Here is a 12,609-nt window from a genome sequence, read left to right on the forward strand (position 1 = left end):
ATGATGCTGGTCATTGGTTTTAAAGCGAATGCAGTCAGGACATCTGCGTATCCAATTTCGGACATGTTTTGACATGTTTCTCCAGTTAAAGTCATGTGACAAGGACTGGTAAGTGGCTTCTCTGCCTCTATGCATAGACATAGGAGAGTCATGATAGGCTCGCAACAAATGTCTGCGTAACGGGATGTCATCTGGTACTACATAGCGATAGTGATTAGGATTATCCATGAACTCATCACGATACACAAGAATGCCATCAATAACAGCTGCATGTTTTGAGAAATGTTGAGCCCACTGTAAATGTTTCTGGGGTACTCCTGGCAGTTTTGATTTATCACCTCCTAAGGAAAGGAATTTAAATACAAGGTTACACCAGTAATCCTTCTGTTGTTGTTTTGCAAACTCTTCACGACGAAGGATAAGTCCTGTTTGGGCATGTAAATAATCAGTTGAACTGGTTCCAATTGGAGCTTCCTTTGAGGTCTCAGGTTCAACTCGCTCTGATGTTGCAGGGTGACTTGTGATGTTAGTTAGAAGGCAAACATGGCGTAAATAAGCAAAAGTTCCATTAACAGTCTCAGATACTAGGGAAGGTGTATGGTGTGGAACATCTGCAGACAATGTAAGTAGGAGAAAAGAGGTAACACCCTCTTCTGGAGCATACAAGTGCTCAACAACAGGTAAGTCGGGCATAGGTTGACGACTCAAAGCATCTGGGACAGTGTTTTTTATGCCAGGACGGTGTTCGATAAAGAAATCAAATTCTGCCATAGACATACACCAACGTGCTAGTTTAGCTTGCTGAGGTGCCAAGGAGGTAAGCCATTTGAGATTTGCATGGTCAGTGATGACTTTGATTCGTCGGCCAAGAATGTAAGGACGAAATTGTTCTAGGCCCCACTTTACAGCAAACAGCTCTTGCTGCAAGGTGTGCCATCGAGATTCTGTAGGACTGAAGGCTCTTGATGCAAATCTGACAGGACGGAGCTGATTATCTTTCCAATGTGCAAGCATAGCTCCACAACCAAGTTTACTAGCATCAACATGCAGTTCAAATGCAGAATTCCAGTCTGGATGAAGCAACATGACATTTGGGCTAGTGACAGCACCCTTTAAGTCCTCAAATTCCTTGGTGTGATCAGGTGTCCATTGAAAGGGAGTGTCCTTTTTTAGAAGCTGTCGAAGATGCTGGGTGGGAGAAGGCATGTTAGGAATGTAGTCACGAAAAAAGTTGCAGAGACCCAAAAACCTCTTAAGGCTAGTGGTATTTGAAGGTGGTTCCATGTTAGAAATTACTTCTACACCCTTTGAATTTGGTTTTCTCCCATTTTCAGTAATGGTGTGTCCTAAGACTTGAAGTTCCTTGGCAAAGAAGGTGCATTTTGTAGGTTTGAACTGTATGCCCACTTTAACAGCTCGAGCAAACAGCAGTTCATAGCAACAAAGAGCATCATGGTGTGTCTGTGCCCACATGATTATGTCATCAACATACACTGTTAACCACTGATGTAAATAATCTGCGAAGACGGTGTTAAGAATCCTTTGGAAAGTGTTAGGAGCTGTTTTTAATCCAAATGGTAACCGTAAGAATTCGTAAAGTCCAACGTGAGTACAAAAGGCACTTTTGTGGCGATCTTGTGAGTGAAGAGGAATTTGCCAGTATCCGCTAGCAAGATCACAGTGACCGAAGACTTTCCCCAAAGAAATTGAATCAAGAACACTAGCAATTGAAGGAATGGGGTAGCCATCACCATGAGTGACACTGTTTAGTCCTCGATAGTCGACAACAAAGCGCGGTGGTTGCTGAATGCCATTTTCAGGTGGTTTACGAACAAGGATACAAGGTGCTCCCCATTCAGATTTGCTTGGCTGAATAATTTTCATCTTGAGCATGCGCTGTATTTCATTTCGGACAGCAAGAAGCTTTTCTGGACTTTTGCGGTAGGGATGCTTGTAGACTGGCAGAGCATCCTCTGTGTCGATGTGATGTTCAAAGCCATGTATCTCGGTCAGGGGAGAACCAGGAAGTAGAAATACAGTGGGATACTTGCGCAGAAGCTGTTCAAATTCGTAAAGAATGCTTTGATCCACATGCGCATACTTCGGGGAAGCAAGTGCCAATGCCTTTAATAATGCTTGATGATACTCCTCTGAGTTGGGATCCAGTGGTGCAGTTGTGGAGGGAACAAATTCACTGTCATGTTCATTGAACTCTGCCAAGTTCTCAGTAAAGGGAGAGAGAACTGAGGAGTCAAGTCCTGCTGCTGCTAATTCTTTCTGCTGTTCAGATATTTTGTAAGTCTGACTTGAAGAGATGGGTGTACGAGTAGGAGGCTGTACATCAGTTGGTGATAAGGCTGCTTGTCCATTGGCCCAACACATCCAGCTGTCTGCTAGAATGTTTGCAGTGTTTTCTGCTGCATCTTCATAAACTTTTGAGTCTTCATCCTGGATTGGTTGAACACGTCCAAGAATAACATTCTGTGGGATATCTGATTGTTTACGTTTGCACTCAACTGCAAGGGTGGTGGTATACAAAGACTGAAGGTCAGGGACAAGCTGTTCCGGAATGGTTTCAGGTGAAGTTGATGTCAGATTACAGACTGATGCATGACAGGAACGAGCAGGAAGACGTTGATCATTGGCAGCACTTAGGTGAAATCGACCACTCAAAACTTTAACACCGGGCTGAATTTCTTGACCGTGAACCCATAAATCTGAGTGTGAGAGTGCCATGAGTGAAGTACCAAGCGTTAGGTAAACAGAGACAAAGTTAGGTCCACGATTTAGTTTGGAAGTTCCAGGTGAATGGCCTGGGAATGGAGCTCCTGTGAGTAAACAGGTGACACCAGCATGAGGGTTGCCTTGAGGCGATGCTTCTGTGAGAGGATTCTGGAGAGAACAGGTGATTTTGAAGGACATGCTGGGATGTCGAAAGTGGATGCTCGGGGCAGCGTGATCCACCAAGGCCTGTGTAGAGTGCAAGTGGTTTTCTCCAAAAAGAATGGGCCAGGAAAGACCAGGAACGACTAACATCTGAAATGTGGTTTATTTGCCATTGTTCCACTGTATTGGAATTTCCATGGTGCCAATGGCGTGCAGCTGAGACTTTGCGTCATCAACGGAGACAGCAACTGGTTTATAAAGTGACTGATACTTCAACTGTGGACATTTATAGGCAACATGATCAGCATGGGAACGACTTACAAGAGACACGGAGCAGCAACTATCCAGGGGTAGAGGAAGTTTCTTTCCAGCGGAGACAACGGGAGTCCAGAGGATATGGCGCTCTTTGAGTGTACCCCCAGGGTTGGCAACAGCGGGTAAGCCAAATACGGTCTGTTCTTGAGTGAAACTGGATGGAGGTAGTTCACTATCGGTGGGTTCGTTCGAGGGTGGGATTCCCGCCATTAGAGATTGGGTTGGCAAGTTCTTGTGGCGAAGAGCTTTACATCCCCATTTGTGACACTGAGAACATTTATGAAGTCTTCCAGCTGAACACTTGTTGTTTGCTTGCTCACAATTCGCAGAAAGAAGCCTGTTAAAGTTGCGGCATATTTCTAGAGGTTTCTTATTCTTCTTGGCTGGTCGCTGAGGACAGTCTCGAGCCGAGTGTTGGGTGTGACCGCAAATCCAACAGGATCGTTGTTGCTGAGATGGCAGATTGTTTTGAAATTGCTCAGGAGTGCTGACTAAGGCAGAACGCTGTGGGGTTTCATGGAATACTGTCGATGTTGACGGCGAATCTTGTTGTGAAGGCGTAGGCGATTCATTCGCAGAAGTGATGAATGAATGTTCGATTCGTCGAGCTGCTTCGATGGCTTTTTCGAGCTCTGCTACGTTCTGGGCTTGAAGAACCAAAGGACGAGCGATATGCGGTTGTAGCTTGGAAATAAACTGCGAAGTAACATAAGTTGGACAGGATTTGTGGAGACTCTCGCCCAGTTTCTCGAGTTGGTGAAGGATATTCTTGTACTTGAAAGCGAATTCGTCAACAGATTCGGAGGGATCTTGTTTCATTGCATTCAATTCAGAAGCCAAACGGCGGCATTTGGAGTCGGTAGGTTCCTGGAATTCTTTTCGTAAACTTGTGAGATACAATTTTAACTGTTCCTCCAGCGGTTTCTCAGCAAAACCTTCTGTGCCACGGCAAAACGACAACACTGAACGTGGCCACTCGCCGATACACTGTTGTTCGAGCAGCGATAGACGTACAGTGACAGGAAACTGAGAAGTTTGCTCTTGAAAACGATCTAGGAAATCGCCGATGTCATCTTGTACTTTCGTATCCTGACGGAAAGTAGGTAACTGGAGCGTCGGTAGGCGCAAGGTTGGAGAAGAAACAGCTTGATGCCCAGGTGGGTGAGCTTGTGAAGCAGCGGCCGCAGTGGTTTGTGCAGTGTGAACGGCTTGAATTGCGCCAACAAGTCCCTTGACAACTTGGCTTAAACCGGAAACGACTCCTTGAAGTTCTTCGATAGTAGCTGGCATATTTGAAACCTCGGGTTTTCCACCACTTTGTAGACGGAAGAGTCGTTGCTCACACTAAACACAAAGGCCTTTATTCAACGATCAGCGAACGTACTAGATTCGACAACATGTACGACTGCTCGACTACATGTGCTCTCTGATAATCGGTTTCGACCGGTTACGCGACTACGTAATGCTACGTTATGTAAGGGTCACGACGTGTCCCACTACACTTGGGCTTACTACAGTTTTGAGGGGGTAATAAAATGAGCCCAACTTTGAACTATTTTTTAAAAATTATGATCAGAAATGTTTTTACTTTCTTTAAATTTGTACAGGAGCCCAAAAATTGTCAAGCAGTGAATCCTTGTCAATTTAGATATGAATATTGTTTATAGTGCTGTAAGATAGGAATGAACTTTTATTCGTTTGTCTCACAATCGAATCGCTTCAATAAATAGTGACGCGTAAACAATCGTCCTCATTGCCTGATGAAGACTAGCAGTATTGCAGTCAAAATGTCGCGATCAACATCTCATATAGCAATTCTATCGTGAGACAAACGTATAAACGTTCATTCCTTTCTAGTGGATCCTTGTTTTCCAAAATGCTAAGACTGAAATACGTACAATCTACTCTACTCATGACTTGCTTTTCTTAGATTGATAATGTAAGACCATGTGGTTCAGTTCATATGTAGTAACTGGAAGTTGTTAAGTCAATTGATACACCAGCCAAATAAATGTACGTACCTTGAATAACAATTGTTATCATATCTGATGAACTATCAACATCATTTGTAACATTACAGGAGTAATTTCCAGCATCTTGTGGGGTAGTTGTATTAATTGACAGTTGTACATGGCTTTCATTGTAGTGTGGAATTGTCACACGGGAGTCATTAATCTCCACGATAGCATTTCTTGCTAACACAGTACCATTCTTTTTCCACAGAACTTCAGACATTGGTGGTAAGGCATTATACTGACACGTCAGCAGCATTTGTTTTCCTGTAATCACAAACTGTTCTGGATCACCAATAATTGTAACTTCTGGTGCAACTGCAAGTATAACATTGTTGAAGTTAATGACCTACTATAATAAGGAAAATATAACTGAAGAATTATTATTAAATGGGTTATAATTTCCAGAAAAAATACCCCCCCCCCCCCCCCGACGGATGGCAAACATTTTTGACCCCCTTCCTGCCCAGATTTCCCAGATTGCTAGACCCCCATTCCTGCCCGGATTTCCAAGCTCAATGACCGCTCATCCCGCCCGGATTTCCATTTTTTTAAAGGCCCTAATTGGAAACTACAGGCAATATAAAAGACGCAACATTTCATCCCAAAGATCCCTGTTTATTATAATTTTTAATACTCGGCTAATATTGCGAATTTTGCGGGTCAAGTTTTAACATTTCAAATCAGATTATTTAAATGATCACTCGTCTGTTATGTTTGAGTGATCTCCGGTACACTCTCCTCGAAAATGCCACTTGCTTTTCTCTTGTCTTAAAAATTATGTAAATTTAAGAAAAAACACAGTGAAAAAAGTCCTTAATGCGCTAATAAAGAAAGACTATAATTCCAGTTGTTGGTGACAAGGTGGCCTAAATTGGCGTGTGTTTACAAGATCGAGTTTTCGCTGTTAGGACTGTTAGTGTGACATTTACTTGACATTTACTTTAAAGCCTTTCGAACTACGATAATTTTAAATTTTGTTACCTATATGGGTCTGTAGGTCAACTGGAACTCTTGCCTTTCTTTCAAGAATTCAACAGTTTTCATGCTTAATGTCCACGTTCTGGCTTCCATAAACTTGTTAACATGTATCGATCGTAAGGCATGGATAATACAGTGGAAGTAGTCAAATAATACAAAAATTGGGTTGGCTAAAATAAACAGAAAAGTACAACCTGCAGCCGGCCCGATCGTCTTTTCTTCACATTGTTGAGGATGTTGCAAAGCACAGGCTCGGGTGGCCTGGGTACCGTAAAAATGTTCCAGACGTTGCATGCTTGGTCAACAGTGTTTTGCTAGTTATTGTAATGCATTTATCGCGCTAATTCTTCATGAATAAAAGAAAACAACGCCTTCCCGACAGATGGCAAACTGGAAGACTCCAATCCAAGGCAAACTTCTTCTTTTAAGTGGTAAAACATATCGATCGAGTTAAAGTTAAAAGTGACCCCCAAAGAAGAATGTTTAGGTTCAGACACCCCCCCCCCCCCCTCCTGCCCGGGAGAATTCCAGTTTGTCATCTGTCGGGGAGGTGTGTATTTCTTCTGGAATAACCCAATGGTAATTAGCACAAGCACATCAATATAGTGGCTATTTTCCACTGTTTCCAAAATTATTAAAGAATATTGGTTTTCATAGAGGATTGAAGGATTACAACTGACAGAAAACTAAATTGACATAAAATAGTCAAAATTATGGTTTGAAACCCAGGAGTATAAGGTAGGTCATATCGTGTGATCATCCGGGTGAGAGTAGTTCTGAGAAGAACTGTTGTTGGTGACTGACGTTTGGACAACCTGAGGAGACTTTCAGTCATCTTCAGAGTCAAGTGGGTTCAGGGTTCTATAAGCCCAACATTAGCTGGTGGGAAATGAGCATTCTCACCACTTAACCTCTCCCATGCACAAATTAATATTAAGTAAACTTTCATTTAAATCAAAGGTAAGTATTTCTGTTATGGCTTCAAAAGGAAATCAAATGCTGCCTTCTGAATATTAAAAGATAATCATGGTGTTTGATTTAGTTAAATTAACTTGCATGTCAATTGACAATGTTCCCTGGCAAGTGGTTCAAGGAAGATTGTTCCTCAAGGCCAGGTCAGGAATCGACAGGTTAAGTAAAATATAATCAATTAAGTTCTATAACAAAACTAACACTACTTTGTAAAACTACTCACAATGCACTGTCAGCTTTCCTGGATTTGAGGTAGAAGTATTTACGCTGTTATTTGCCACACATCTGTACAGTCCTTGGTCTGCTTGGACAACATTTGTAATTGTCAAAATTGAAGTATTTGCTGTAAAAGGAACATTTAACCTCTGATTTGCAATATCTAATGCTTCTCCATATTTTGTCCATCTCACATCTGGTACAGGGTTTCCATAAACTTCACAATTTAAAGTAGTGTTTTGTCCTTCTACTACTGTTGTGTCTTCTGGATTCCAGGTGAAGTAAGGTTGAACTAGAAAAAAGCATAAAGAAGTCTGAGATATATGTGACCTTGCACGGGAAAACGTACTTTAACGATTTTTCGTTAAACGACTTAAATCGTTTGTTAGTCGTTAGATTACCGTTAGAGCGACTAAGAAAATCGTTAGAAGCGTTAGAATGGTCGTTAGAAAAATTTTCTTTGTCGTTAGAAGCGTTAGAAAAATCGTTAAAAAAGATCATGCACGTCGTTAGATGTATCAAGAAAAGTCGTTCATATCGTTAGTAAAAATCGTTAGAATCTCCGTTCAAGTCGTTTGAAACTTTGGAAAAATCATTTAGAAATACCTTCCAAGTAGTTTTGAACGCTAAAGGAAGTAATACTTGTTAGATTATCGCTCTGTTATCGTTTAAATCGTTATGTTAGTCCAATTGTTTTATAAACGCACCTCAAACGAATCAGTGTCTTCGACTTGTGTTTAGGAGAAATGCGAACACGAAGGCAAGCAAGCAAACAAGAAATAATTTTGTCCCCATGAAGAAGGCAGCGTTGCCGAAACGTCGGGAATTCAGACAAGAGTTTCCGTAAATAAAACCGGTTCTTAACTTTGACTTGTGAAAATTCTGTAGTCGGCAAACGAAACATTCCACATGAAAAACATCGGAGCCGTGAATATTAAATTGAAAGACAGACTTATGTCGCGCCATCGCGTCTATCTTGAAATGAACTTGTTTTATTTTTTTTGTGAATTTGGCATAAAATTCTTAAAACCTAAATTTTTCTTGAATGAAACTTGTCTTCTTTTATAACACAGATAATGGCGTCAATTATAATTACAGCTTTAGAGGAGTTATACAAATTTTGCTTTTTTAAAGCGGCGCAGCCAAAAGAGTCTAAAAGTTGGCAAAATTTGCATATGTCAAAAGTAATTTGAAACCTTTCGAATAAACTCCATCGTAAATGTAAATGTAACACAACGCCGCACGCAAGTATCCGATTTAGATTCTTTCATACACATCTAACTGTGTTTTTCTAAAGAAAACTAAATGACAGATTGAACTTTAAGGTTTAATATTTGCGTCCTAAAGCGTCATAACACAAACAAGTCGTACGCGTGACATTACACACGTGCATCATGTTTTGTCCGAAGATCGCCTGATCGCAGGTTATGTTTGTGATTCGGCGGGACCGAGCTAACTCCAACTCGGTTTCTTCTTAAAGTTAAGAAGGAAAACACTTAAGAAACTTCCTCGCAATGCTCGTCTTTAATCTGATGTGGTCGAAGAGTCGAAAATATGCGACAGTTATTTTACATCTGCAGCGAATTCTGCTTTCGATGTCAGCGAGATCTTTCCGTGAATGTTTTGCGAACGCACTGTTTTATACCATTATGAACTTGGAACTTTCGGTAAGTAATAAAGATTTTATCATTTGGAAATGTTTTGGCGTCCTTCTAATAAGCTAGACTAGTTCTTAAACTAGCTGTGTATCATTTCTCGTCCAATTTTTTGCTCAAAGCACATGTTTCGGTCGTAATGCCTTCTCGATGTCGGCGCGAAATGAGTTATGATTTAAAGCTTTTATTTACTTGGCAAAAATTTTCATCTTTTAAAATAAGTTCACAAGGTGGATGTTTTGATCAAACGTCTTAGTTTAGTAAACCAGTCGATAGTTTGAACGTTTTAGTTGTTTATGTTGTTTAGCCAATTCGTTAGTTCGCTCGTTAGAGTCGTTTTAAAAAGTCGTTAGGCACTTCGTTAGAATGTTCTCGCAAATCGTTAGATATTTTTGCTTGAGCGTTCAACTCGTTAGAAAAGTCGTTAGAGCGTTAGGAAAAGTCGTTAGTTACTCGTTCGTTAGACGTTAGTTTTTGCCCGTTTAACGAATTATCGTTAAAGTACGTTTTCCCGTGCAAGGTCACATATGTTGAAGTTTTCTTAGCTACAATAGGAATGAAATTTTCCGAAGCGCATGCCACGTTTGGCGTTTACTTGTACAAGCAACGGGAGGCTAAACTGCAAATTTTCGGTAAGATATAGCTGTAAAATGGAAAATCATCGAGTACAGAGTGCTAAAACCTTGCTGATGAAGGATTCATCTTCCTTCCACGGCCGCGAAGACATGGTGTCATGGCACTTGCGTTTTGAATGCACATCACAGACTTGAACACAGACTTAATGCGGCTTCTAAAGACTTCTGAGAACAAAATGGTAATGTTTGAATGGAATTTTCAGAAGGATCGGTAAAGCCGTTGAGTAAATAATTGACTGCAGAAGCCGTTGGCTGAAATCAAAACTTTCACTTTAGCGTGAACAAGTTAATAATTAATTCTTGTATGCCGAATTGCACGGCTTTGAAATTTTCGATATTTTGACGCTTTTTGAATACATTTCTTGGCTTCCTATTAACCGAAAATTAATGTGAAAAAAAGTTTCTTTCAAGTTTCTCCCATTTTCCATCTTTAGTCCGGAATTTTAGGCTTTTGAAGCTGAACAGATTTGACACCACGCATTTGTTGTTATCTGACACCCATCTTTTATCGGGACTTGCTTCAGTTGTTTATTTAGCCTCTTTGTTTTGAGTTGTGTTTATAGATTTAGAAAGTTACTACAATGCTTCAGAAAATACAAAGGAGTATGTTTATTAACATTAAAGTAAAGGAAAGTGTTGAAGGCGTTGCTTGTGTTCATTTTGTCCTAGGAATTCTGCAGTATTGTAAGGCCATCCCAATAAAATGTTTCGTTTCCCATCGCCCCGTCTCTTGTGATGGTGGGTCGGTCGGTCGGGCAAAAAAAAAAAAAAAAAAAAGAATGGACACTTGAATCACGGTGGGCACAAAGTGGCCCAAAAACGCTCACCTTCATTCATCGTTTTCGTTTTTGATACTGGTTACCTGAAATTTTGCATAAATATAGAACTCGTCATTCTGAAAAATCGTATGTTTTTTGTTTTTCGAATTTTGAATTTTCTGGCGGGAAAATGACGTCATAAAGTTGGCGCCAATTTATTTTAAATTAGTATGGACTATTTTTTGACAGTTTTTGAAAGAACTTGTCGCAAAGAACTTGAAACTGAAAAAATTTCTGAGATATGTCAATGTAATCAAAAGTTATCGCTAATTGAAGTTTGAATTTCCCGCCATTTTGTTACTAAAAATAACTCAAAATGGCGAAAAACTCAAACTTCAATGCACCATAACTTTGGTTTGGATTGACGTATTTCAGATTTTTTTTCAATTTTAGGATCTTTGCGACAAGTTCACCGTGAAGGGTTCTGGGTTCCAGAAAAGGCTGGGTTGCTAAGGGACGGACCACTATTTTTTTGGAGGGGGGGGGGGATGAAAAATATTGAAAAAAATTGTTTGCACGGCCTAGAAAGACAAAATAAATTGTTTGGAAACACGATATGTATAACAAAAAATAGTTAGAATTTCGAAAAAAATGTTTGCAGAGGTGCATAAACTAAAAAAAAAAAGTTTGCAGAGGAAAAGTTTTCATCCCCCCCCCCCTCCAAGAAAATAATGGTCCGTCCCTAAGTAAGAAAGCCTGATTACAAAGTCAACTCGAAAACGTGGTCTTTTCGTTCGTTATTCCTGAACAGTATTTAAATAACGTAGTATCGATGTTTATTAAAGACAAAGACATCCAATCACACCAATTGTTGTTAATAAAACAAGATCGTGTGCTTGTAAATTGAAGTATTTGCTTCTTTGACTAGTGAATCTGGAATTTTTTTTTACTTTTCGAAAAAATGGGTCGGTCGGGCGATGGGAAACGAAACATTTTATTGGGATGGCCTAAGCGATTTTACGCTGTTTCACGCTGCCGTGATTTGTAAATATTTTCAATCTTCTCTAATCTTCTCTACACACTTTGTGTAATCCGCACAAAAATCATAGTAAGAGTAATAATATTACCAACAACAACAACTAATAATAATAATAATGCATTTCATAAACATATTTTTTATATTAAATAGTAATAATTAAAATTTCTAGGGCGCAAATTCGCATAAGAATATTATCAAATACATCTAAGAAGGAACTGAAATACGCATCAACAGCAGGAAACCGCAGCCCCGCACGTCTCCCTCGCTTCTCCCACGCTATCCTCAATCGCGCAAAAAACATGGCCGCCCGCACTTCCTAACTGTTGGTTACTGCTAGTCATAATTATGTGAGTATTGTTAATTAATATCTACGTTTTGTAAGAAAATGACAAAAATTTATCGAGTGGAATTTTGTTTTTATTGTCCGACTGACGTTTGAATGACGCTTTTTTAGGTTTTCGTTTTGCCGTACGACAGTTTTTAAAGCCTTTTTTTCAGGGTTAAGTTTTACAAAAAGGATATCAACACTATGAATTATTTACGAAACAGACGCTCTTCTACAAAATGTGACTAAGATCGTTTGCCTCCGTTCACTAATCTTCGATATTTTTAACTTCAAGCCTTGTAAACACTGCTGAATAATTATTACGCGCGCCGATTTTTCAAAATCAGGGTAGTTTTCCACACGCTTTATCTCTGAAACAAAGTCGGTGACCCCAACTTTTTTTTTACATTTCTGAAACAATTTACTCATTATCTGGCCGCAATAAAAATTTTAAAAAAATATATTGAGTAGAAAATTTTGACGCAAACGTCCTTAAATGATGACAACCACTTTAAATCACATGACGTGCTTTGAATTCTTTGAGTAAAAAATTAATGTGAAATAAAGCACTGAAATGAACAGCTACAAAATAACACTAGAGAAATCAGACAGTTCCGATTGTTTGGGTTGCCAATCTCTTTTTGCTGGCTTTTAGTGTTTAAGTAGTCCAGGAAGTGATGCTGTTTGATTGTTGTCCTGTATGATACAAAAGCCGATAATTTGCACCCTGCAAATGCAGACATATTGTGTGCTGTATTTTTGGTAGCCGGTTAGCATTTCTTTCTTCTAATGCAGGTATCAGTGGCCGCACTGCA

The 12,609-nt window shown here is 39.8% G+C and overlaps 1 protein-coding gene across 1 annotated transcript in view; it reads right to left on the reverse strand.

Annotated features, from left to right (window-relative positions):
• LOC144637970 (titin-like) overlaps positions 1-12,609 on the reverse strand; it is a 175,624-nt gene that overhangs the window by 44,565 nt on the left and 118,450 nt on the right. The window contains exons 26-27 of the mRNA XM_078497059.1: positions 7,390-7,674; positions 5,223-5,531 (exon numbers count right to left, since the gene is read on the reverse strand). Coding sequence (XP_078353185.1) covers positions 5,223-5,531; positions 7,390-7,674 — 594 coding nt within the window. The remainder of the gene's footprint in view (positions 1-5,222; positions 5,532-7,389; positions 7,675-12,609) is intronic.

This window comes from Oculina patagonica, chromosome 14 (assembly GCF_052425735.1).
Source record: "Oculina patagonica isolate OP01 chromosome 14, crgOcupat, whole genome shotgun sequence".
Taxonomy (NCBI): Eukaryota; Metazoa; Cnidaria; class Anthozoa; order Scleractinia; family Oculinidae; genus Oculina; species Oculina patagonica.